General features: G+C 38.1%; 1 protein-coding gene across 12 annotated transcripts in view; it reads left to right on the top strand.

Annotated features, from left to right (window-relative positions):
- The window catches only part of Zmym4 (zinc finger MYM-type containing 4), a 120,493-nt gene that overhangs the window by 73,900 nt on the left and 20,444 nt on the right, over positions 1 to 26,149 (top strand). For 7 of the 12 annotated variants that reach the window (XM_039110031.2, XM_063287760.1, NM_001415925.1 and 4 more), the window contains 16 exons: positions 422 to 596; positions 707 to 919; positions 4,467 to 4,617; positions 5,068 to 5,183; positions 5,551 to 5,829; positions 6,262 to 6,412; positions 7,095 to 7,267; positions 8,645 to 8,795; positions 10,028 to 10,168; positions 10,841 to 10,878; positions 11,791 to 11,935; positions 14,801 to 14,919; positions 17,491 to 17,662; positions 19,518 to 19,571; positions 20,354 to 20,533; positions 20,933 to 21,027. In XM_039110031.2, coding sequence (XP_038965959.1) covers positions 422 to 596; positions 707 to 919; positions 4,467 to 4,617; positions 5,068 to 5,183; positions 5,551 to 5,829; positions 6,262 to 6,412; positions 7,095 to 7,267; positions 8,645 to 8,795; positions 10,028 to 10,168; positions 10,841 to 10,878; positions 11,791 to 11,935; positions 14,801 to 14,919; positions 17,491 to 17,662; positions 19,518 to 19,571; positions 20,354 to 20,533; positions 20,933 to 21,027 — 2,353 coding nt within the window. The other 5 variants (NM_001107982.2, XM_063287761.1, XM_039110033.2 and 2 more) reach the window with 5 other exon arrangements.

The following is a 26,149-nucleotide window of genomic DNA, read 5'->3' as shown; positions in this document are numbered from 1 at the left end:
TCAGATTGCATGCGTGTGCGTGCGCAGACCCACACACACAACACATATACACCATGGATGTATACATGTATACCCACAATTTTAAGTTATGCCCTTGGGGGCTGGAGAGATTTAGCGGTTGAGAGCATTGATTAGTCTTTCAGAGAACCCAGCTTTCATTCCTAGGACTCTTGAGGTAGCTTACAGCTGGCTAATTCCAGTTCAACTCCCTTTTCTGTTCCTTGAATGGAAACCCAAGTGGTGTGGTACACAGGCATTCATGTATGCAAAGCACTCATATACATAAAATTAAAAGTGTATTAATTTAAAAAAGTTGCAATGCCCTTTATTGTAAGCTTGGTTTTATTTGGTTGCTCTAACACACCAAGAGGGTGGTAAATGTAATATTCTGTGACTTATTTTATCTCTGTTGTCATTTTAGAGACATTTTAAATCCAAAGGATGTGATCAGTGCCCAATTTGAAAATAGCACCACCAGTAAGGATTTTTGCAGTCAGTCATGCTTGTCAACATATGAACTGAAAAAAAAGCCCATTGTTACCATAAATACAAATAGCATTTCAACCAAGTGCAGCATGTGTCAGAAGAACGCTGTTGTAAGTCAACTTTCTTGCTTTGCTTGAATGAGTAAGTTTAATGTTTATGCTTAAAGAACAGTGTTTGATTCTTTGTGTTTGATATTTTGGCTTTATTTTGTGCTTCTTAGATTCGACATGAAGTTAATTACCAGAACGTGGTTCATAAGCTCTGCAGTGATGCCTGTTTCTCTAAGTTCCGCTCTGCTAACAACCTCACTATGAACTGTTGTGAGAACTGTGGGGGTTACTGCTATAGTGGCTCTGGACAGTGCCATGTGCTTCAGATTGAGGGACAGTCTAAGAAGTTTTGTAGTTCAATGTGTGTCACCTCATACAAGCAGGTATTTGATCTTTTTAATCTTGATCTTTCTTCGTTTCAGGGGAGTTGAAATCTTTGGGTAGGATTATTTTTGAAACAGTTTAAAATAATGAGATAAGTATTCGGTTAAACTTTTACATGCAAATGGTTATTTGCCAAATGCATATCTATTAAATGTTCTGAAATAGAGTTCTATATGTCCTAGTTTCTGTACCTGCATTAAGAAATGCATCTTTTATTTTAACTGGGTAGTGGTGGTGCACACCATTAATCCCAGCACACAGGAGACAGAGGTAGGCAGATCTCTGCAAGTTTCTTTGAGGCCAGCCTGGTCTACAGTGCAAGGTCCATTACAGCCAGAGTTACACAGGACACCCTCCCTCCCCCCCAGAAAAAAACACAGTAAGAAATGCATCTTTTTAGGATACGGCTTTGTTTTGTTGACACAAGGTCTCACTATGGAGCCATGGCTTCCTGGAATTTGTCAGATGACCCAGGCTAATCTCGAACTTGTAGTCCTCTTGCCTTTGCTTACCAAGTGCAGGAATCATCTGCATTTACTGTCATACCTGGCTAGGGTATGACACTTATTTCAGATATGGTTTGTGTTTTTGAATAGTAATTTTTAAGTGAAACAGACGTGAAGTAGAATTATATCTCCTAGGGAATATCTATTCTTTTTAGTGTGTAGCTTTCTGATCTTTTTTTTTTTTTTTTTTTTTTTTTTATTTATTATATATAAGTACACTGTAGCTGTCTTCAGATACACCAGAAGAGGGCATCAGATCTCTTTACAGATGGTTGTGAGCCACCATGTGGTTGCTGGGAATTGAACTCATGACCTCTGGAAGAGCAGTCGGGCGCTCTTAACCGCTGAGCCATCTCTCCAGCCCCAGCTTTCTGATCTTTCAAATATATTTTTGGTTTTATTTATACTTGCTCTTCAGAAAAAAGGTCCAGATTCCATGTATGTCTGTGCATGTGTATGTTTACATAAATTTTATTGCAAATGGAACCACATAATTACAGTTGTAAACCAGAAAATAAAAAATCTTAGTAGATTGAAGAGAATTTTCTACCTTAAACACAAGTATTTATTTGAAAATTAGAAATTTGCAGAGAATAAACTAGACAAACTCTATGATAAGGATTGTCTATACTGTCTTGTTTTTTTGTTCCATATTTTTCACCGTAAATTTTGGTTAAATATTAGTTTCATAATAGGTTACCCTCAACCTATGGGGCACGACCCATTTGGGAGTGGAGTAACTCACAGCGGTAGTCTAATACCATGGCAGACACAGATGACTGCATGTTGATTTGTCACAGCAGTAGCATATTACAGTTCTGAGGTAGAAATGAAGTAATTTTATGGTCGAGGGTCACCACATCATGAGGAATTGTATAAAGGGTTGTGGCATTGGGAAAGGTGGGAACCATTGTCCTGGAGGATGGTAAAAACTTTTTATATTTTGCAGTGACTTCCTAATTTATTTCATTTGCTGATCTGACTTTTTTTCCCCTTTAATACATAGTGAATTTGTGTACAGGCCACTAAAATTAGTGAACAGTGATTTTACAGTCAGGTTTTACTATAATTACGTTCAGTTCTTTTGCTGTTGTGGGAGGGTATTTTTGCTCTGTTCTGAGAGTTAGGCTCTTACTATATAGCACTGGGTGGCCTGGAACTCGGTGTAAAAATTTAGCATTTTTAAAATTATTGGTGATTTCAGTTTAAATCTAATTTTTTAAAGTGTTTAGCCTTATTGTATAGTATATATTCATGTTTTTCTCTCACAAATGAAAGAAATGTAATATTTTCTGAAGGCTGTTCTTTTCCTGATAGTATATCAGGTACAAAAAGTTGAGTCATACTTTATAAAAGGAAAAATAGAATAAAGCATCTTAATTTTAGATTGTTTTTTATTTTAATTTTGAAAGTTTACTTTTTATGTATTAAAATATGCTGTGTTAGGGACATGGTTCTCTGTTCCCCACTCTAAATCTTCCAAAAGTACAAGGGCCTCACATGGTGGTGCACACCTTTGGCTCTAAGAATTTGGGAATTAGAGGAAGGCAGATCCCTGAGTTGGAGGCCAGTTTGGTTTACATAGGTAGTTTTAAGCCATTTAGAACTACGTAGTAAGACGCTTTCTTCAAAGCAAAAACACAAACAATCCTTACCCCAACAAAATCGTCCAAACTATAGAACTTTAATATAATGAATAAGACAATCTAATATGTTTACGTACAGTTTTACATGGGTAAAACTCTTCTTAGACTACATGGATTCTAGGTTTTTGTTTTTTTTTTAACCTGATAATGGCTGTGAAAACTAGGCTGTATAAAGTAAGACCAAAAGCACTAATACACAGCCAGCACATTGTAGATGGTTAGTACTTCTGCTTTTCTTTCTTTAATTCTAAATTGTTCAAGCAAACATTGCATCCACTTTCTGTTTTGTGGGAAGACATACTTCTGATATATAAATAAATGAAAAGATGGTGTGATGGAGGTATAATGAGGTTCTGTGTATCACAAAGAAAGCATAGCTGATAGGAGTAGGTGTGTCAGCAAAGTTTACAAAGTTATGTTTTGATTCAAGTCTTTTTTTTTTTTTTTGGTTCTTTTTTTCGGAGCTGGGGACTAAACCCAGGGCCTTGCGCTTCCTAGGTAAGCGCTGTACCACTGAGCTAAATCCCCAGCCCCTGATTCAAGTCTTTTAAGTTAGTGTTTACAGTTCTGATCTGGGAGTTAGAAGATGTTCCAGATCAGGCTTATCCTAATATACACGCATTTCAGTGTCACGTTTACAGTTTATCACAGAAAGGGAAGATCTTCAAGTCTTTAGTTGTAGCTTGAGCAGTGTTTTCTTAAGTGTGTGACAGGGTAATAGTACTTGACCTTATTTTCTGTTGAGTCCCTAGTTGAGTGACGATTGCTCTGTCAGAATCACTGTTTTCTGCTCTCATCTTGTTGCTTACAATATGCATGGTAAAGGAGAGGATTGAAACTGAGTTTCCTAAGTTTACTGATTTCCTTAAATTAGAATTTTGGTGCTTTAAATAGTATCTCTCATAGGAATCTCTTTACGCTTTTGGCTAATATATAAAAGAGAGCCAGTTGTGTTATGTATAAAACAACTTTGTAAAAGCAATGTTTATCAGTTAATAGGTCTTAAATTAACTACTAGGTTATACCTAACACTGTTTCCTAATGAGATACAATAGAAATATGGAAGTCTCACATGGTTCCATGGTGTGTTGCTCAGTGAAGTACTTTTCACTTTCGTATGCATACATATGTACTATGCATACTCAGAATTTCAGAATAACATACAAGTTTCCTTTGTGAAGTCTTTCTGAGGATTGTAATAATGGTCATTTGAAAACTGCTGTTTCAAATACTTCATGAGTAAGGGGAAAAAATGTACCATGCAGGACCCTGGGATTGACTCCTGCCACCACACATAAAAAGTAGTAATATTTCAACAGAGTTAAGTTAAACATTTCAAAGAATTATGCTTTATGAATTTGGTAAAAATGAATGTTGTTTTATTCTGTTAATAGAAATCAGCCAAAATAACACCATGTGCGCTTTGCAAATCATTGAGATCCTCAGCAGAAATGATTGAGAATACCAATAGCTTGGGGAAGACAGAGCTTTTCTGTTCTGTTAATTGCTTATCTGCTTACAGAGTTAAAATGGTTACTTCTGCAGGTAATACTGCTTTCATAAACTATAAAATGTAATCGTTGGAAAATTAGTTACTACTTTTTTGCTGGCCCAATTTTTTGTCTAAATTTAATCGATTTTTAGTACAAACATATTTCACACTTGTTGTAAAATATTACCTGTTAACCTCATTTACTTGTTTGCCTATTTATGCATCCCCCTTACTGAATGGATTACAAATAACTTTCCTTAATGTATTTTCTTTATCCACATCCAATATATTTCAAGATCCATTTATTTTATAATTTTAGGGTAGATTATGACTATTTAAAATTTTTAAACTTTTTAAATGTTCAGTTAGTTTATGATAGATGTGGCATGATTGAGGTTAGCTTCAGTTCCTATAGTTTAACCTGAAAATTGAAATTTTGTCTGATACGTTAATTCTTCCTAGGTTCACGTGTGACTCATTAGCTTTTACTTTCATTTGCTAAGGTGTCCAAGTTCAGTGTAACAGTTGTAAAACCTCAGCAATCCCTCAGTACCATCTAGCCATGTCAGACGGGAGCATACGCAACTTCTGCAGCTACAGTTGTGTGCTAGCTTTCCAGGTAGGACCTTGGGGTCTTCCTCTTCCTCAGTCAGGGAGTCACCTGCTGTGCTCATACACACTTACTGTTTCCTTGTGCCAGGCTACTTGTTTCTCTTAGAGCTTTTCAGTTAGATTAGTAGTTCAGCCTGTACAGTCGTCATCCATGAAATTTAACGACACTGTTGAGAGAGTACTAGTTTTGATGATTATTGGATGGTTTTTTTCCACATGAATGAGACTTGCCTCATTCAGTTTTAAGGTATTCAAAGACAAGGTACCTAGCTTGTTGCATTACTAGAATCTTTCTTGGCATACAGAGGGGAACAATTTCTAGTCTTAGAACAAATGATTAAACAGACCTATTCTTATTGTCTTACTTTTTTCAGAACTTGTTTAACAAACCAACTGGAATGAATTCTTCAGTAGTGCCCTTGTCTCAGGGCCAGGTGATCGTGAGCATCCCCACTGGTTCATCAGCATCCGCAGGGGGAGGGAGTACCCCAGCTGCCTCCCCCACCTCTGTCCACAGCTCCTCTGCGGCTGCTGGGCTCCAGAGGCTGGCTGCCCAGTCCCAGCATGTTGGCTTTGCACGAAGTGTGGTGAAGCTTAGGTGTCAACATTGTAACCGTCTCTTTGCCACAAAGCCAGAGCTTCTTGACTACAAGGTAAGAGTGGCTCCTCGCTGCTGTGCAAATGCGTGTGCATAGGATTGCGAGTGTGTGGTTAGCTGTGGCTACTCACTGAGAACGTGAGCACAAAACACAGGCAAGAAACAAAGTACAGGTTCACGGCAGAGTTTGAGGATAAACTCAAATACATTCTGTCAATGTATTTTTTATTTTCTGTCTCAAAGTTGCACCATTTGGGTTTCCATTTTTAGATAGGGGCTTACTGTGTAACTCTGGCTGGCCTGGAACTCAGGATGTAGACAGGTTGGTTTTGAACTCAAATAGATCTTGTCTGTCTCTGCCTCCTGAGTGCCAAGATTACAGATGTGCCATTGCCTAGCTGCTTTCCATGTATTTTTGAAGTAAGAAGAATGGAAATTCCTATAATATAAACCAAATGTCTAACTACTACTCAATATTTCTTTACAGGGTAAAATGTTTCAGTTCTGTGGCAAGAATTGTTCTGATGAATATAAGAAAATCAATAATGTAATGGCAATGTGTGAATACTGTAAAATTGAGAAAATTATAAAGGAGACTGTGAGGTTCTCAGGTGCTGACAAGTCATTTTGTAGTGAAGGTAAAAGACAAATCACAATCTTACTCTTGAGCTTGGCGGTGGTTTCTAAAGTAGTTATTGATTAAAGGCATTACTGTGGCAGTCTAATTTATCCTTTGTACAGACCCACAACGTCTTTTGATTCATTGACAGATAACTTGCTATTTTATCTAGTTCTTAATTTTATGTAGATATTAAAATGAAGTCAAAGGTCCTCTGAAGTACAGTACATGAGATGGTTGACCCCATTAGCTTGATGGAGAACTCAGGCCTTTAAGCCCTGTTTGCGTTTCTAGACGGAAGGTTTTAAGTTCTAGTAGCACCTAAGTTTGTGTTTCTGAATAGGGATATCAAAGTGAAGTGATTCTCTTTTTTCAGATAATATATATGTTAAGAAATTTTACTTGATTCCAAAATGGCAGTGTTATCCTTCTTGAGCAGTGGCTTTCAAATTATTTGACTGTTATACAAAATAATTGCATTTCACGTTGTATCCTACTGTGCACCTAGTATATTTTCACATTCCAAATGAAACAAAACCTTTATGACATAAAACTTACTATATATAACATTTCAGTCAACACACACACAGCTAGTGTTGATCCTGTAACTGATTTCTTGCCTGTCAGTTGGTTAAGTCCCACGTATGAAAATATGATTATTATTCAGCTCATTTTTAATTTTATCTTTTCTGATTTCTTAGGTTGCAAATTGCTTTATAAACATGACTTGGGAAAACGCTGGGGAAGTCATTGTAAAATGTGCAGTTACTGTTTACAGACCTCTCCCAAACTAATACAGAATAATTTGGGTGGAAAGGTGGAAGACTTCTGTTGTGAAGAATGCATGTCTAAGTATACAGTTCTGTTTTACCAGGTAAAAAAGAATATTCACATTCCTGGGTTTGGAGAGAATTAGCATTAGGTTCTTTTTCTTAATTCATGTACCAAGAATAATAATTTAATGATTAAAGTTCCTTTAATATTAAGTGTTTTGTTTCTTCACAGTTAGTACAACATATATGGGGGGACTTATATTTACTCCTTTTGTTTTTAACTTCTTATAGAAGATACAGACGGCCTGTGTTAAAATAGTTTAATAATTATTTTATTCACTTACTTAAATACATGATTCTGTCTTCTGAATTCTGAAAAAACTCGTTTAAATTAATTTTGAAAAACATCTTTTGTTACTTTTTGTTAACTTATTTTATATGCAGAGGAATGCATACATATGAGTGTGGTGCATGCATGCCATGACTCACGTGTGGGAAAGAGTTCAGATGAGAGCTTGTGGGTATTGACTGTCTTTCTTCCATGTGGGTCTGAAGATTGACGTCAGGTTATCAGGCTTGGCCGTAAGTGCCTTTACTACTGAGCCTTCCTACAGGCCCAGAACTTTGTTTTTCAATTGCTGCTTAATGAGTTGGATTTTAAAAGGAGATTTATTTTTTATGATGTCATTGGTAGAATTGGTGTGATGTCTCAGTGGGTAAAGTAGTTGCTGTACAAGTGTGAGGACTGGATTTTGAATCTCCAGCACTCTCATAAAATTCCACATGTAATTCCAGTGCTTGGCTGTAGAGCCCCAGAGAGTAAGCTAGACAGCTAGAGTGCAGTCGATGAGCTCTAAGTTCAACTGACAGATATTCCTTTAGTGAATAAGATAGTGATTGAGGAAAGATTGCCCTGTCTGAGTCAATCTTGGGCCGTCCCATGTTTCTTTAGATAGATGATAAAATGTTGAAGCACACGTACTAGACACACACAGACACACTTTTTTAATCATTAGTATATGAATATTTACCAATTTAGGATAATCACCTTTGACTTGATGATTTGGGTTCTATAAGTAAAAGCAAATATGCTATCTTGTCAAATTACAAATACATCAAGAGATATATTAATTTCAAATTTAAAAAATTTGTAAGTTAAGTTCTAAAGTTCATTTCTTGTTATCCTGATTTTATTCCATCAGACTAGAGATATTTTGTTTTTTAACTATTTATTTTTATATGTGTATATGGGTTTTCCTGCCTGCATGTATGTCTGTGCATCATGTTTGTGCCTGGTTCCTTCAGAGTCCAGAAAAGGGCATCAGATACCCTGGAACTGGAGATGGTTACAAGCACCATGTAGGAGCTGGGAATTGAACTCAGGTCCTCTGGAAGAGCAGCCAAATGCTCCTCACACTGAGCCACCTCTGTAGCCCCTAATAATTTGTTTCTTCTTTGCTCTCTTCAATGTGTTTCAGATGGCCAAATGTGATGGTTGCAAGAGACAGGGTAAACTCAGTGAGTCTTTGAAATGGCGAGGTGACATAAAACACTTTTGTAACCTGCTTTGCATCTTGATGTTCTGTCATCAGCAAACTGTATGTGACCCACCTTTACAAAACAATACAGGTAAAATGCAGTGAGGAATATGTGAACTCTTATCAGGACAAGGAGCTAACTATTTTACTTCTGCAGATTAGAATATATAAATTGTCAGTAATTTTATGAAATACAAATCTTATTATGTTCAAATGCTGTTAACAAGCTGGGCATATTGGTGCACGCCTTTAATCCTGCATTTGGAAAACAGAGGCAGGCAGATCTCTTGAGTTCAAGGACAGCTAGGACTGCATAGAGAGACCCTGTGCCAAAACAGCAGCAGCCACAACAATAAAACTAAACAAATATCATTAACATTTAGATGATTTATTGAGTACCTGAAAGCAAATGATTTTGTTTGTTTGTTTATTGAGACAGGATTTCTCTGTGTAAGAGAGTCCTAGCTGTCGTGGACTATGCTGGTCTTAAACTCTTAAGAGATCCTGGTCCCTCCGAGTGCTGGGACTAAAACCTTGTACTACTATACCAGGCAGGCAAATAAATTTTATTGTTGCTTTTTCTCAGAATACTGACTTAGCCCTACTCAATTTTCTGGAAAAGAGTGACATTTACAGTTTTTAAATTCTGTATACACGTTGACTTCCATAATGAGAAGATTTCAGATCCCATGGGCCTTTAAATATACCACATGTATATAGTCAGGCATGGTGGAAATTGTCTCTAGTTTTACTCAGGGAGGTGATCAAGACTTCTAGGAGAGCATGAGCAGCCATATAGTGGGTTACATAGTGAGTGAGACCTGTGTCAATCAACAACCAACTGTATACATATTTAGGGCATAAAAATCTTAGAAGCTTTATGATTTGGAGCACAAATTAGTGCCGCTCTGAATGAAACCCAGAAGAATCTAAACAAGGGCCTACTCTAGAAGCTCCTTACAAAGTCCTTCACATATGAAGGTAAGATTTCAGAAACATCTTTGTTTTATATTCTCATTAAATCTACTTTGTCTTGTCAGTAGTTGGAATTGTGTCTTTGGACATTTTTGTTGAGAGACTTTCAAATTTCATTAATCAAAAACTAGCAAACAATGCAGTGATTTAGTGAGAAAGAAAAACCATTACACTTGATCTTACCGAAAGGCCAAGAAATGATAAAACAAGCCCCTTCATTTCTGAAGTTTCTCTGCCCCGTAGCAACTTACTCAATCCTGGAAACATTGGTCTCCTTTGAGCTGTTGCTTTCTCTGTAAAACATACGTAAATTATATGAGCTTTCTTCTTTGTTTCTCTTTTAACTAGCAAGTATTTCCATGGTTCAAGCTGCTTCTGCGGGCCCCCCGTCCCTCAGAAAGGACTCGACTCCCGTTATTGCTAATGTGGTCTCTCTAGCAAGTGCTCCTGCTGCACAGCCCACAGCAAACGCTAACAGCGTCTTACAAGGTACAGCTGCGTCTGAACTGCCTTCCTCACTACTTGAGTTAAATAGTGTGTGTGAGATAGGTTATTTCTCCACTGGGAAAATGAGCCAATCTAAGCCAGATTTGAATATATTAAAGGCAGGTCAATTGGGAAGCTGCTCTTAGGTGGATTCACTGACACCCAAGGACCAAGGCCAAGGAAGTCAACATGGGGGTGGGCAAGGGGTGGGGAGAAGAGAGAAAGGGCACTCGTGTGTGGTGAGGTAGAGATCCAGAATGTCTGGATTATGTAGGGAAGAGCTTCTGGAGGAAAGACAGCCCATTCCTGGGACTGGGAAGTTCAGTGTTAGGGACAGAGTATAGGCCAGGTAGGGACTGAGGGATGCTGGGAGAACCTGGAGACCAGTTCTTCAGTTCTGCTTTGAGATATAAAATACACATCTTAATCCCTTGTCCCAGGGTCTCAAACCAAACTGTATGTGTGGCTCCTGGCAGCATCACCCATGTGTATCATGGTGTCTTTACAAGTTCCCCATCTTTTTTTCTTGTTTTATACTTTCAAGTTCACTGCTTGCTCTTACTGAATTAAGTGGAAAGCTATATATCATCGTGACTAGTGTTTATGGGCTGATAATTGGCTTTAATACTGATGTTTAAATTTAAATCCTAAATTTATGTTTGAATTTCTATTAAGGTGCAGTTCCAACAGTAACAGCGAAAATCATCGGGGATGTAAGTTAATTTGTGTTACTATATTTTTCATGTGTATGTATTACATATAGGTCTGAGCTAATATACTCTGTTGAGTAGAATTGTTGATGAATACAGTTTCTGTTATCTAATCAGATCTTTTATATACCTTTTTTCTTTGAATGTTTGGTAGGGACCTTTATGTAATTAATGACTGGAGGTTTTAAAGGTAAACATAAAGTAAATGTCCCGAGGCTGGTCATGTGACCTTAGAGGCTGGTCATGTGATCTTAGAGGCTGTTCTGGGGCTAACACCAACACTTAGGCCTCCTCACTCTCATTCCATGCTCGTCATTCTACATATAATTTTTTTTTCCACTCGATAATGTCTATGTTGTCTCTTAAATGAAGAATAAAGAGAGAAAATAATGAACAAAGCATATTCTGAAACAGTGATATTTCCTGAAAATGTTCCTAGCCTCTGGAATAATTTTTATGTCTGAGTTACTTTTTAATTTTTTTTGATGGTGGCAAACTCTGTGTCCCTGAACTGTAGTTTCAGCATTTCAAGTTACTTTGGGTGGTCATAAGTGATTCCATTAATGTTGGTTACATCCTCTAAGACTGTGTTAGCCTCTAAGTCATCAGGAAGTAACAGATATCATTTAAAATTCCCCATTGTACTGATTATCGGTGTTTTATAATAAGCTTATTGGTATTTTTCTTGATAAGCAAATATAGTAAGTACATTCAGTCAGTTGATAGTTATTAAAATATTCTTTGGTTACTTTCAATATTTGAGGCATATGACATATCTGGTTTATTTATTAGCATATTTTCATGTTGGTTCTATGTAATTCCAATGATATGTCTTTTAAAGTTGAAATTTTTATAATTATTCAAAACATTTTGAAAATCCTTTGGTTTCTGATTTTTTTTTTTTTTTAAAACTAGGCAAGTACTCAAACAGATGCCCTGAAACTTCCACCTTCCCAGCCTCCAAGGCTTTTGAAGAACAAAGCTTTATTGTGCAAACCCATCACACAGACTAAAGCCACCTCATGCAAACCACATACTCAAAACAAAGAATGCCAGACAGGTATGGTACTTTATTTAGGGCAAGGGAATGGAGCATCTGATTACTTCGAGTACACTGTTTCCTGCTTATATGGCTTGTCCAGTGCAGTTTGTACAGTTTGTCTGTGAATATAAGGTATTTCTCTATCTGAGGCTTTTAATAAGTTAGCTCAAATAAAAGTTAATTCATATCATACTGTGAACACAGTTAACGTTTGTTAGTAACTAATGTTGTAGGCTTAGTATAAGCTTTAGAATAATGCAGACAGGATTTGAAGTCAGAGATGCATTAGTTTTTAATGTGCTATTACGTTTCTGTAAATGGATATTATCTTATTTTCTCCTTTGTGTATGTGTTCACTTAGTGGTATGTCTATAGCTCTGTGCTTCCTACATGTAACATCTATCCCTGTCCCCTATTGTTTTAGAAAGTCACTTGCATTGGTGGTGGTGGCAGGACACATCTTTAATCCCAGCACTCGGGGCAGAGGCAGGTGCATCTCTAAGTTTGAAGCTGGCCTGGTCTACAGACTGAGTTCCAGGACAGCCAGGGCTGCACAGAGAAACCCTGTCTCCCCCCCCCCCCCCAAAAAAAAAAGTTAGTTGCACTAAAGGTGGTGGTGCATACCTTCAGTCTTAGCATTTATGAGGAAGCAGGCAGAGCTCCGAGTTTGAGGCCAGCCTAGTCTACAGCTGCTCTATAAATTATCTGAGGTAGGGTGATAAGGATCCCAGTGCTCTTCGCCTGTCAGTTTTTGGGTACAACCTCCATCTTGTGAATGAAAGCTGATTGGAGCATGAGCTTCTTCTTGGCCACACACATCAGGAATTTACCTCGAGTGAGAAATGTTCAGGACCTACCCCTCTTTCAGAGTTTTTGTTACTTTTTAATACTTTATGTGTGTGAGTACCTTGCTTACATGTATATATGTTTAATGTGTTCACATACCTGGTGTGCATGGAAGTCAAAACGGCTTTGGATCCTCTCTGAAAGGAATTAGAGTCATGTGGGTATTGTGATTTAAATCTGAGCAACAAGTGTGTTTAACTGCTAAACCTTCTCTCCGGCCCTTCCTAGTGAGTTTTAAAAGCTCTAATTGGGAGTTGAGAGGACAGAGAAGTCCATTCATTCTTGACATAGCCACTCAGAATTTTTCAAATTGTGCTAAGCTGAGCGTAAGTGCTAGAGCAGGTAGAAATAGTGGTTTTGAAGAAATATTTCTATTTGTTCTCACACTCAAGGCAGTTGCCCAAGAATCGCTCTTTCACAGTCTTCATCTCCTTTGTTTGCTTGTATTTAGTTTTTTTGCTGCCAACCATAAGTTCCAGGATTCTTAAACTAGAAAAGAATCCTAGACGCAAAGCTGTCATCCTGATGCTGTTGACCCTGAATAACATGTACACAAATTACCTGTGATCTACGTAGGAGCTGGAGTTGAAGACTCAGTCTTTGTCTTACAGTATGGGCATGCATGTGTCGTGGTGAGCATATCGACGTCAGAGGATGACAACTTAGTTGGTTCCTGGGAATTCTCATCATATTTTTTGAAGTACCTTCTTATTATTTTCTACAATGGCTATAGTAATTCATGGTGCCCACCAGGAATGTTAGAAAGTCCCCTTTCTCTGTGCTTACCGGGATTTTTCCCCTTCTTTTTTGATAGTAATCATTCTCAAAGGGATGAGATAATATTTTATTTTTTCAAATTTATTTTTATTTATATGTATGTGTGCCTTTTTGCCCATATGTACACCAGGTACATGCAAGTGTCCACAGAAACCAGAAGAAGGCATTGAGTTCTCTGTAACTCAACTTACAGGTATTTTTGAACCCCCTAATATAGGTGCTGGGAACTAAACCCAGGTCTTTTGTAAGAGCAGCAAGTGTACTTCTCTGCCGAGCCGTCTTCTCTAGCCCTGTCATTATAATTTTGATAGGTATTTCTCTGGTGATCATTATTAACATTGAATATTTTTATTGGCAGAGTCACTGTTTGTCATTATAATAAAATACCCAAGGCAGATAATTTAAACAGAAAAAGTTTGTTTAGCACCTAGTTTTGGAGGTTGTCACACAATGTTTGGAGATGCAATTTCTTGGCTCTTGTTACCCTGTAGTGTGGGTAACATAGATGTGAAAATCTTTGGGAACAAGCAATTGACTCCTTTACCAAGAACATATCAGCTAATACCCTAGACTTCCTAATGAGAGTATGGTCCTTCCTCTCCTTGACCTAAGGTTCTTCTAAACGTTGTACCATTAACCAGCCACACCATGTGGACAAAGTGAGACCATTGGCCACTTATAAGTCAGTTTATTTAGTTTTCTTGCCGTTTACTTGTTTCTTCTGTATTCTAGATAATAACCCTTTGTTAGATAGATAGTTTGCAAATATTTTTTGCCATTCTGTAATTTTTCTCTTAGCTCCTGGATTGCTTTTGTATATAACATTTTTAATTTGTAGTTTCTCTGGCCAGATATATTTTGTTGTTTTTATTCTTGGGATCATACCTTTAAAATAAAAATTTTTTTTCTCAGAGCAATATACTGAATTTTTTTATTATCTAATACTTTAATTATTTTGCTTGCTTTGCTTTAAAATTTCTGATTTACTTGGATTTTTTTTTCTCCTTTTTTTGTCTTGTCTTTTTTTTCTCCCAAATTTAGTTTTTTGAGATAGGGTTTCTCTGTTTAGCTCTGTGTGTTCCTGAAACTCACTATGTAGACCAACACATGCCTCAAACCTGGAGATCCATTTGCCTCTGCCCCCCAAGTGCTGGGATTAAAGATGTATCACCACTGCTTGGCCCAAATTCTCCTCTTTTGAGATGGAATTTCACTAAGTTGTTTCTAACCCATTTCTTCTGTCTGTGCTTTTTTCATTAGAAGACACTCCAAGTGAGCCCCAGGTTATGGTGGTGCCAGTCCCTGTGCCAGTGTTTGTTCCCATACCTCTTCATCTTTACACCCAGTACACTCCTGTCCCCTTTGGGATTCCAGTTCCCGTGAGTAATCATTGAGAGGTTAAATCTAATGCAGCTTGTGTTTTCTCATTTTAAATTTTACAGCTGTGTAATAAGATGTCATAATTGTTGGTGAAAGTATACCTGTTCCTGATTGGCTGCTGTTACATTGCCTTTGTTATTTATTTCAGAGAATGTAGACATTTTCCTTTGCTCACACCTTATCTTCTGAAAGAGTGTTGATAAAGCACAGTGGCTCACACCTGTAATCCCAGTACTTGTGAGGAAGGAGGATTTCGGCCAGTCGAAGGTTAGGCTGGGCTCCTGTGTGCTCCAGCCAGTCTTGACTGCAGTGAGACTTTGCCTCAACAAAACACAAACAAGGACTGGAGAGTCAGAGGACCTGGGTTTGAGTCATAGCACCCATACAGTGGCTCTCCTGTTTGTAACTCCAGTTCTAGGAGATCTGCTGCCTTCCTCTGACTTCTGTGGTTACCAGACATGCATGTGGTACACAGACATACATACATATACAGTGGCTCTCCTGTTTGTAACTCCAGTTCTAGGAGATCTGCTGCCTTCCTCTGACTTCTGTGGTTACCAGACATGCATGTGGTACACAGACATACATACATGTAGGGGAAACACTGAAGTCTGAAAGTTAAAGAAAAAGTTAGTTTTGAGATCACTCAAATAGAAAATAAAAAATCAAAACTACATGTTAGAATTCTGAATTCTGGGCCAGCAAGATGGTAATGGTGCTTGCTTGCTAGCCTGATGATCTGAATTCAGTCCCTAGGACCTACATAAAGATAGAAGGATCAAAGTGACTTCATACATTGTCCTCTGACTATGGCAAATATATCCACCCAAAGAACATACTAAAATGCAATAACACTACTAATAATAGTACTACTGCTAATAATAATGACAAAACAAATATTAAGAATCCCTACCTGTGGGCTGGAGAGATGGCTCAGCGTTTAAGAGCACCCGATTGTTCTTCCAGAGGTCCTGAGTTCAATTCCCAGCAACCACATGGTGGCTCACAACCATCTGTAAAGAGATCCGATGCCCTCTTCTGCTGTGTCTGAAGACAGCTACAGTGTATTTATATATAATAAATGAATAAATAAATCTTATTTTAAAAAAAAGAGAATCCCTACCTGTAGCAGAAGTAAAAGAAGATTCCTGTCATACTTTCTTTTAAATATATTGACAATTTATGTTGTAGGATTATTCTTTTGAAGGATTCAGAAGCTCTTTGTTAAGTGTCTAGAAAAGTAATTAGTAGTTGTGTTGTGGTTTTTTTTTTTTTTTTTTTTTTTTAATTATTTTTGGTTTTCAGACAGTGTCACTAGGTAGCCCTGGCTGGTTGCAGAATGTACTCTATAGACCAGATTGACTTCAAACTTGTAGAGGTCCACCTGCCTCTCCCTTCCATCTGTTGGTTTTAAGGCATGTGCCACCATGTGCAACTTGCTTACTAATCTCCTTCCTTCCTTCCTTCCTTCCTTCCTTCCTCCCTCCCTCCCTCCCTCCCTCCCTCCCTCCCTTCCTTCCTTCCTTCCTTCCTTCCTTCCTTCCTTCTTGTTTTTTGGGTTTTTTGTTTGTTTGTTTGTTTTGTTTTGTTGTTTTTTGAGGCAGGGTTTCTTTGTGTATCCCTGGGTATCCTGGAACTCTCTCTGTAGACCAGGTTGGCCTTGAACTCACAGAGTTCCACCTGCCTCTGCCTTTAATGTGCTGGTATTAAAGATGTGTACCATGACACCTGGCTTAGATTTTTATTTTAATCATTCAGGTCTAATGAAAACGAACTACCAAGACTCATAATTTTATCAATGAGAATATTCCCCCCCCCCACACACACACATTATTTTAGCACTTGTATATCATTATACAGATTCTGACAAGAAATCTATTGTGTAAGAAACCCTCAGGCCAGGGAGATGGCATACTTAGCATAATACTTACTGTGCAGGGCTGGAGAGATGCTCAGTGGTTAAGAGCACTGTCTGCTCTTCCAGAGGTCATGAGTTCAATTCCCAGCAACCACATGGTGACTCACAGCCATCTGTAATGGGATCTGATGCCCTCTTCTGGCCTGCACGTGTACATGTATACATAATAAATCTTTTTTTTTTTTTTTTTTAAAAAGAGCACTGACTGTTCTTCCAGAGGTCCTGAGTTCAAATCCCAGCAACCACACAGTGGCTCACAACCATCTGTAATGAGATCTGATGCCCTCTTCTGGTGTGTCTGAAGACAGCTACAGTATACTTAAATATAATAAATAAAAAAAACCTTAAAAAAAAATAAAGTGCTTTACCGTATTTAAAAAAAATTACTGTGCAAACATCAAGCTCTGAATTCATTGTCCAGGATTGATATAAGAATCAGGCATACTGCGACACCTATAATCCCCGTGTCTGAATGTCAGAGACAGGAAGATTGTTGGAGTTTGCTGGCCAGCCAGTTTAGCCAGTCTGCAGTTTCTGTGTTGAAGAAGATACCCGCTGTGGACCTCTGTGACACACACATGCATGCACATGCACATGCACGCACACACCCCCCACAGGAAACATAAGAAACCTTCAGTCCTTGTTCTTTCAGATGCCTGTTCCCATGTTTATTCCATCCTCTATGAACAATGAAGAGAAAGCCTCTGAGGGCATTGAAGACATTAAAGAGAAACTTGCCACACATCCATTTGAGGCAGATCTCCTTGAGATGGCAGAAATGATTGCAGAAGATGAAGAGAAGGAAAAGACTTTATCCCAGGGAGGTTGGTGCAATCTTTAAAATAATTTTTTTGAGCTCACTTACAATTCTATAATTTTCTTGTATCAGAAGTAACATTAAGTTTCATATTACTTTAGTATTTTATCATTACATTCAAATCTATGTTCCATGCAAAAGAATCCTTAATATATAATCAACTGCATGCTGATGTTGGCTAAACAGAAGCATAGGACAGAAGACCTGTTGTCTCAGTTGCCCATAGAGAAGTCTGAGTCTGTTAGTTTGGAATACGGTTGGTGATAATAGATGGTGCATATTCAGGTGTGTTTCTCACAGTCTAGACAAAGTCCTAATGTATTGTGTGTTTTGATACATTTAGTCTTCATAACCAGCCTGTGAAGGGAGTATTGCTTACCTTATATTTCTCATCTTAAATGTTAGTTTTGTACGGGAAATGATAGAAGCAGAATTTGGCCCCATAAAACCTAATTAAACGGGTTGGGGATTTAGCTCAGTGGTAGAGCGCTTGCCTAGGAAGCACAAGGCCCTGGGTTCAGTCCCCAGCTCCGAAAAAAAGAACCAAAAAAAAAAAAAAAAATTGAAAACCTAATTAAACAGAACTTTACTGATCTATACTCCAGGAAGCTGTCTAACCTTGATTGTACCTTCTTAACTTGTGATTGCAGGAAGAAGTAGAAAAAATATAGTTGTCAAAATGTGAAACAAAATTGCTTTCATATGTCATGAGTGAACTAAGAATGTTCTTTGTGTTTTTGAGCCAAATGCCATTTTCCCCCTTTTATTGAGTTTGTTACATTTTTAACAACTCATGAGGTTTTGAGGTTTTTTGTTTTTATTTTTTAGAATTAGTATTTCATGTGGCCCAAACTGGTCTTGAACTGCTGATTCTTCCAATCCCCGCTCTCCCCACTGCTAATGATTATCATCATGGACCAGCGTGTCCAGCCAGCTGGCAGGTTTGATTTTGCATAATAGATAATAGAAAAAGATTGTCACTATTATTGCATATCAAGAAACAGTGTGAACTTTGCTGTTACGTTGCCATTAGGTTTGGGTCTTTTAGGATTTATATTGGTTTGGATTCTGTGCAGGTGTGCGTGTACTACGCACTGCCCCTGTGCACTTAGCTGCAGTGCCTGGAGAGGTCCGGAGCATCCCCTGGATGTGGTGATACAGGCATCTATGAGCTGCCTCGTGTGGGTGCTGGGATTAATTCATCAGATCATCTGCAAGAACATGATGTGCTCTTAACCAACCAGCACATTTGTAATTTGTAATCACTAAAACCTTAGTTATGATTATCAGTTTTCTTATGTACTTTCTCTTTAATGTATTATCTTACAATTCTAACTCATTTGCTACTGAATGTCTTACTAATTTTTCTTTGATCTTTATTGAAAAAGGGAAAGCCAAAGCTTTTCTTAAGTAAGCTAAGAAACATCCTTTTCTGTGTTGACTTTCTGAACTTCGTTTCAAATATCGCGTTCAACGTTGACTTGTGTTGCCATCAGCTCTGTGTGCCTAATGCTCACGTAACAAATACTTCTAAGTCTGGGAGCCTTCAGAGGCAAGTGGAAAAGGCATACTTGAGTGGAACAGTTTGTCATTTTTGCATGGATGTGTAACAATATGAAAGGATTTTCAAAGGCAAACAGCACAGCATGAAAAGTAAAGTCCTTTTCACTGTGACTTCTCATGATGTCCAGAAAGGTAGACACTGCTGACTGTGGGTGACTGAGCTGCTTCTGTCACCGTGTTTCAGTATATGATGAAGCAGGCCTGTGTAGAGAAGTTTGTTCACCTAGAAGCCTCGATGAAGTAGTACTTACCAAGAAGTCGTTCCATTTGAGATGTGTTTTGTTTGTTTTTTTTTTTAGAATCCCAAACTTCTGAACAAGAACTCTTTCTAGACACCAAAATATTTGAAAAAGGTTTGTAGTTATTAATATATTTTAGTTTTTAGAAAATAACATTCTCTGCTAACAATAGAAACTCATAACAGTATCCTTGGGCTTAGTATTATAATTTTAGCTAGCGTGTGAGGGACACGAATTGACTGTCATGCTGATCTGTAATACAAATAACAAAAACTACCTCAATATTTTAACATTTGAGATAATGCATTGTAGTGTTTACTGAGAATATGAATCTAATTCTGTGAAGCATTAAAGAAGTTACTTGATTGTGTGTGCGTGCGTGCATGCATGCGTGCGTGTGTGTGTGTTGCTTCCTTAAGGAAGCATCCAGATCAGAAAACTGCACAAGTAAATGTAGCTATACATGTATGTGGTCAGCGTGTATTAGACATACTTGGGTATCTTTCCTCAGGCACCATCCGCTTGGAAAAAAAAAAGATTTTTTTTCTCACTGGCCTGGAATTAGCCAAGTAGGGCAGTCTGGATGTCCAGCAAGCTCCAGGAATTCACCTGTTCTAGGTACTGGGATTACATCCTGACATCATGCCTCTTTTTTAAATGGGTTGTGGGGATCAATCTCAGATCCTCTGACTTACATAGGAAGTACTCTTCTGATGAAGTTCTCTCCAGCCACAGTTGCTTTATCAGCTGTGTCCTAATAGTTGTCTTGTAACCGTATTTTGGTTTTAGGATCTAGGAGTTCAGGAGAGTGTCTGTCAGTTCAGGAGAGTGTCTAATATGTCAGTTCAGGAGAGTCTAATATGTCAGGAGAGCATGTTTGGTTTCTTCACTTGCAGACCAAGGAAGTACGTATAGTGGTGACCTCGAGTCCGAGGCAGTATCAACCCCACATAGCTGGGAAGAAGAACTGAATCATTACGCCTTAAAGTCGAATGCTGTGCAAGATGCTGATTCAGAACTGAAACAGTTCTCCAAAGGGGAAACAGAACAGGATCTGGAGGCAGATTTTCCATCAGGTTTGTATAGCTTAGACCACTGAGGGTCATCTATTTCAGAGGATTGGGGGTGCTCCAAGTTTGAATTATTAGGCAGTTGTGAAGTGTTAGGGTTTATTTAGGGCACAAGAGTTTTCTCCCTTTATAGATGAGAATATCTATTACAAGGTTATTGTAAGTGGTGAATTTGATTGTTTGTAATTTTTAAAGACCTTTTCAACAGCATCAGTTTATGGATGTTTCCTTGCTAAAGACCGTTTCATTCGTATGTTAAAATCCTTTGTTTGTGTATCTTAAATATATAAGAGAAGTTCTTTTATCACAATGACTAGAGTGAGGATTAATAATACTTGTCTTCTGGTTTCTCTTTACGCCTGTGTGTTGCATAACTCACATTGTGCTTTCTGCTGGTTTTTACAGAATCTTTTGACCCACTTAATAAAGGACAGGGAATCCAGGCGCGTTCTCGAACAAGACGAAGACACAGAGATGGCTTCCCCCAGCCCAGACGACGAGTAAGCAGTTTTATAACTTGTATTCTGTTTTTAACAGTATTTATTAGTTTATCTGTTTACAAAGCTTTGTAGCAGCCCAAATTAACTATTTTCATTCATTACTCTTTTTTTTTTTTAGTTTTGTTTTTTTTTTTTTGCTTTTGTTTCTTAGAGTAAAAAAGAACCATACCATTTATTACATATTTCTTTCAATCAGGACGTTTTCTTTGGTTTTTAAACTTATAGTCTTTGATTTATTCCTTTAAAAAACTTTTATAGGGGCCTGGAGATATAGGTCAGTGTTAAAGAGCACTGGTTACTCTCACAGAAGACCCAAGGTTTGATTGCCAGCACCCAGATGACAGTTCACAACTGTCTGCTACTCCAAGCCCAGAAGATCTGGGTGTCATCATCTGGTCTCTACAGGCATTGCATAAACATACATGCAGGCAGAATACCCATATGAGTTTGAACCTTGAGACTCACATAGTGAAAGGAGAATTATGACTCCTTTAAGTTGTCTTCTGGACCTACACACATTTAGATCATAGCATGTGCAGGCCCATATTTGTCCACATGTATATGGGTACATTCATGCACACATAATAAAAGTAAGTAAATTTAAGGTAGATTAATAATCCAGAGACTGGAGAAATGACTCAGCAGTTAAGAACTTCTATTGTTCTTGCAGAGAACATGCTACCCCAGTAGATCCAACATGTCTGGATTCCCAGGACACCTTCATAAACCTGAACTTAGCTACATGTACACATTGTATTTTTTTTAACTTTTTTAAAATATTTATTGTATGTGAGTGCACTGTAGGCATCCTCAGACACACCAGAAGAGGGCATCAGATCGCATTACAGATGGTTGTGAGCCACCATGTGGTTGCTGGGATTTGAACTCAGGACCTCTGGAAGAGCAGTCGGAGCTCTTAACCACTGAGCCATCTCTCTAGTCCCCACATACACATTATTAAAAGTAATTTAAAGTTTTTAGTCCCAGCACTTGGCAGTCAAAGGTAAGAGGATCTCTGAGTTTAAGGCTACCCTGATTTATAAATCCAGTTCCAGGCTGGAGAGATGACTCAACGGTTAACCCAACTGGATCAAATCCCAGTAACCACATGGTGGCTCACAACCATCTGTAATGGGATCTGATGCCCTCTTCTGGTGTGTCTGAAGACAACGACAGTGTACTCATATAAATAAAATAAATAAATCTTTAAAAAAAAAATTATGGGCTGGAGAGATGGCTCAGTGGTTAAGAGCACTGGCTGCTCTTCCAGAGGTCCTGAGTTCAATTCCCAGCAACCACATGGTGGCTTACAACCATCTATAATCAGGTCTGGTGCCCTCTTCTGGCCTGCAGGTGCATACACACAGGCAGAAAGCTGTATGATATATATATACATAATAAATAAATAAATGTTTAAAAAAAATTACAAATTAACTTCCAGGACAACTAAGATTACCCAGAAAATCTCTATCTCAAAAAATCTAAATTTTCTGTGTGAAGTTTAAATTTGGCTAATTTTGCAAGTTCTAATAAAAAGTTAACTTTTTATTTATGTATATGAGTACACCTGGTTTTCAGACACACCAGAAGAAGGCATCTGATCCCATTACAGATGTTTGCGGCTGCTGCAGTTTGAACTCAGGACCTTTGGAATAGCAGTCAGTGCTCTTAACTGCTAAGCTATCTCTCTAGCCAAAAGTTAACTTTTATATGGTAAGATTACTAATTATATTCATATAGGCTGTTTTTCATGTTAAAAGTTTTTTTCCCAAAACTATAAAAGGGGAAGAACCAGTGAGATGGCTCAGTGAGTTAAGGCACTTGCTGCCTAGCCACGTTCAGTCCTTCCTTCTTTCTGTTACCAATAATTCTGAACACACACACATCCTTTTTTTTATCGAACTCGATATATTTTGATCATGTTTCCCCTTCCTATCGCTCATGAAGTCCTCCCCACCTCTCAGCCACAGAAGAGAATGAAAGTTCACAAACAAAAAAAAACAATAAAAGAAAAATTAAAACAAGCAAAAGACAAAAATAAAACAAAATTTTTAAAAGCCTACAAAAATACTATTGAGTTTGTTTTGTGTTGGCCAAATGCCCCTGAGCATACAGCCTGCCCTAAACTATGGATGATATATCCAGGGAGACTCCATTGGAGCAAACCAACTTTTGCTTTGCCAATGGGTTTTTTTGTTTTTTTTTTTTCTCGGAGCTGGAGACCGAACCCAGGACCTTGCGCTTGCTAGGCAAGTGCTCTACCACTGAGCCAAATTCCCAACCCCACCAATGGGTTTTAATTGCAGAATACCTTCGTAGTGGTGGGATCCTGGGTATACTTCTTCCTCTCACGGCTGGAACCCCCATCTGGCTTGACCCTGTACAGGTATTGGGTAGCTTGCTCCAGTCTCTGCCAGCTCCTGGTTGTCCTGTTGTGTCTGCAAGACCATGCTTCCTTGGACTCATCCATCACTTGTGCCTCTTATGTTTAAAAAGAATAACCTCTTTAAAAGCAGCCTCAAGGTCTTAAAATCGGGTTTCAGTTGTATTTAAGCTCATAAGGTCTAAGTACTGTTTGCTGGGTTTTGACAGATGATCACTGTGCAACCACTGCTAACCATGAACAGCTAAATTATATAAAGGTTTCTTAGTTTTTTGTAATCAGCCTTCTCTCCAGATGTCGACAGTAACCAGTCTGCTCCATAAATGGATGGAGAATGGTAATGTTTGCCATCATTGAAGTTGCAGATAAGTAGCATCGTACCGAATTATCTTCCTAGTTTAGCTTTTCTGACATCAGAGGGCCTTTGAGGTTCATCCATCATCCTTTTTGTTTCTGAGCCGCATGTATTGTTAAAACAGCAAAATTTGTGTCACTGCCTAAGAGGTGATGCAAATTTTGGATTATCTATGCTTTCATTTTTCTTGAGGAATAATATTTAGAAATAAAATTACTAGGTTTTATGTTAAGTATATCTTACATTCCCACAAGCAGTATAATATAGTCTATAAGCGCCATGATTTTTGCTAACAGTAGCTTGTCTAGTAGATTGTGGGATTGTTTGCTCCTGGTGATAATAGATTGGCAAACATGTTTTCATAGGCATATTGGTGAACCATCTTTGGCAGGATACCTCAATTTTTGCACACACCCATTTTGGGATGCATGGTGAATGGTGGTTGTCAATGACTTACACTCCTTTCATTTTGTATTAGTTTTGTTTGTGTGTGTTTTTAAGAATAGGATATTATTTTATTGTTCTTTTGTTGGGTGGTTGCCCTGAAAACAACTGTATTTCTGCTTCTGACTTCCAGAAGCTGAGTTAATGTGTGATCTCAATGACAAACCTGTATATTTTTTAATATGGGCATAATTTCTTTGTTTAATCAGGGATTTTCTCGTGTGACTCATTTCCTTGATTCCATCATCGATTTTATTGGAGGGTTTGTAGTTGAACCCAAGGCTGTGTGCACGCTAGGCACGAGTTCTGTCAGTAGGCTGCACTCCTGTTTCCCTTTCTCTTTCCTTTTTTGAGACAAGGTCTCATAGAACCCAGGTTAACCCCAACTGTTCCACATAGCAGAGGGCAGTCTTGAACTTCTGATCCTTCTGCCTTCACCGTTTGTCTTAGTCTGCTTTCTCCTGCTGTGATATAAAACATTCTGACCAAAAGCAACTTTGGAGGAAGAGTAAGTACTTTACACTGACATGTCATAGCCTGTCATGGAGGTGGGCCAGGGCAGGGACACAAGGCAGGAGCTCAGGGAAGACCTGATGCAGAGGCCGCAGGCGAATGCTGCTTAGTGCTCTGCTCTTCATTGCGTGCTCAGGTAGCTTTTCTCAACTCAAGATCACTGCCGAGGGTGCACCGTCCCAGGGGGTGGTCCCTCCCACACCAGTCACTCACAAAGAAAATGCCCCACAGGTGACTCTAGCTTCTGTCACCTTGACCAAAAAACCAACCCAAACACTGTCTTTTCTTTGTTTTCTTAAAAATAAATTTTAGTTTTGAGAAATTCTGCTTTTCTAGTTTTGATTTTTGATAATTCATGCTTTAAAATATTTTTTCCAGAAGTTATTACTTCCCAAGTGGTCTCTAAAATAATCTTAGGGGTTTTTTTGTTGTTGTTTTCGGGGTTTTTTTTTTGTTGTTGTTGTTGTTTTTTGTTCTTTAAATACTATGGTTTTATCTTTGATTTTCCTGGTACATTTTGACTTAATTTTTCTGCATGAATTCAAGTGGAGGTCAAGGCTGGATTCTTCCCACATGGCTATCCAATCGCTACAGCATCACACGTTGGCTTTTACCTCTTCAAACTCTAGTTCACTCTTCTTTAACAGTACACTAAGCATGTAAGTCCAGTTTTGAAGTCTCCATTCTGTTGTATTGATTTTTTTAAAAAAATTTTTTATATCATTAGCATGTTTTTTTTTTCAGAAAGATTTTTTTTTAAAATTATGTTTGTCTTTGTATATGCATTTGTGAGCAATTTTCTGAGGAAGCTGGAGATACTAGATCCCTGTCAAGCTGGAGTTGCATGTGTTTGTGAGCTGGGTTATATAGGTACTGAGGCCTAAACGTGGGTCCTCTGCAATAGCACTACTTGCTCTTAGCCACTGAGTTATCTCTCTCTATAGCCCCCGATACCAGTTTTTAAAATTGTAGCTTTACAGTTGAGTCTCAGAGTTATCCTGGATCCATATAGTTCATAGAATTGACAGCTTTAGTAACGGCTCAGTGGTTAAGAGCACTGGCTGCTCTTCCAAAAGTCCTGAGTTCAAATCCCAGCAACCACATGGTGGCTCACCACCGTCTATAATGGGATGATTCCCTTTTCTGTTGTGTCTGAAGACAACTACAGTGTACTTACATATAATAAATAAATAAATCTTTAAAAAAAATACCATCTCCCCAGTTTATTTACTTATTTCATGTGCCAGTGTATAGTGTACACCTACCTGAGTGGCTTGCAACCTTTTATTTATTATTCCTTGTAGGCGTTCTTCTAATTTTTCTTCACAGTGTGACCCTGGTTAGATAATGGACTTTATCAGGTGAACATTTTGTTTGTGATATGATGTCTGCTTTGTGTTGTTGTTTTTAGTCTGTATAAACTGGTG

The sequence above is a fragment of the Rattus norvegicus genome, chromosome 5 (genome assembly GCF_036323735.1).
Source record: "Rattus norvegicus strain BN/NHsdMcwi chromosome 5, GRCr8, whole genome shotgun sequence".
NCBI lineage: Eukaryota > Metazoa > Chordata > Mammalia > Rodentia > Muridae > Rattus > Rattus norvegicus.
The sequence above is the reverse complement of the archived record's forward strand: the minus strand, read 5'-3'. Positions and strand labels throughout refer to the sequence as shown.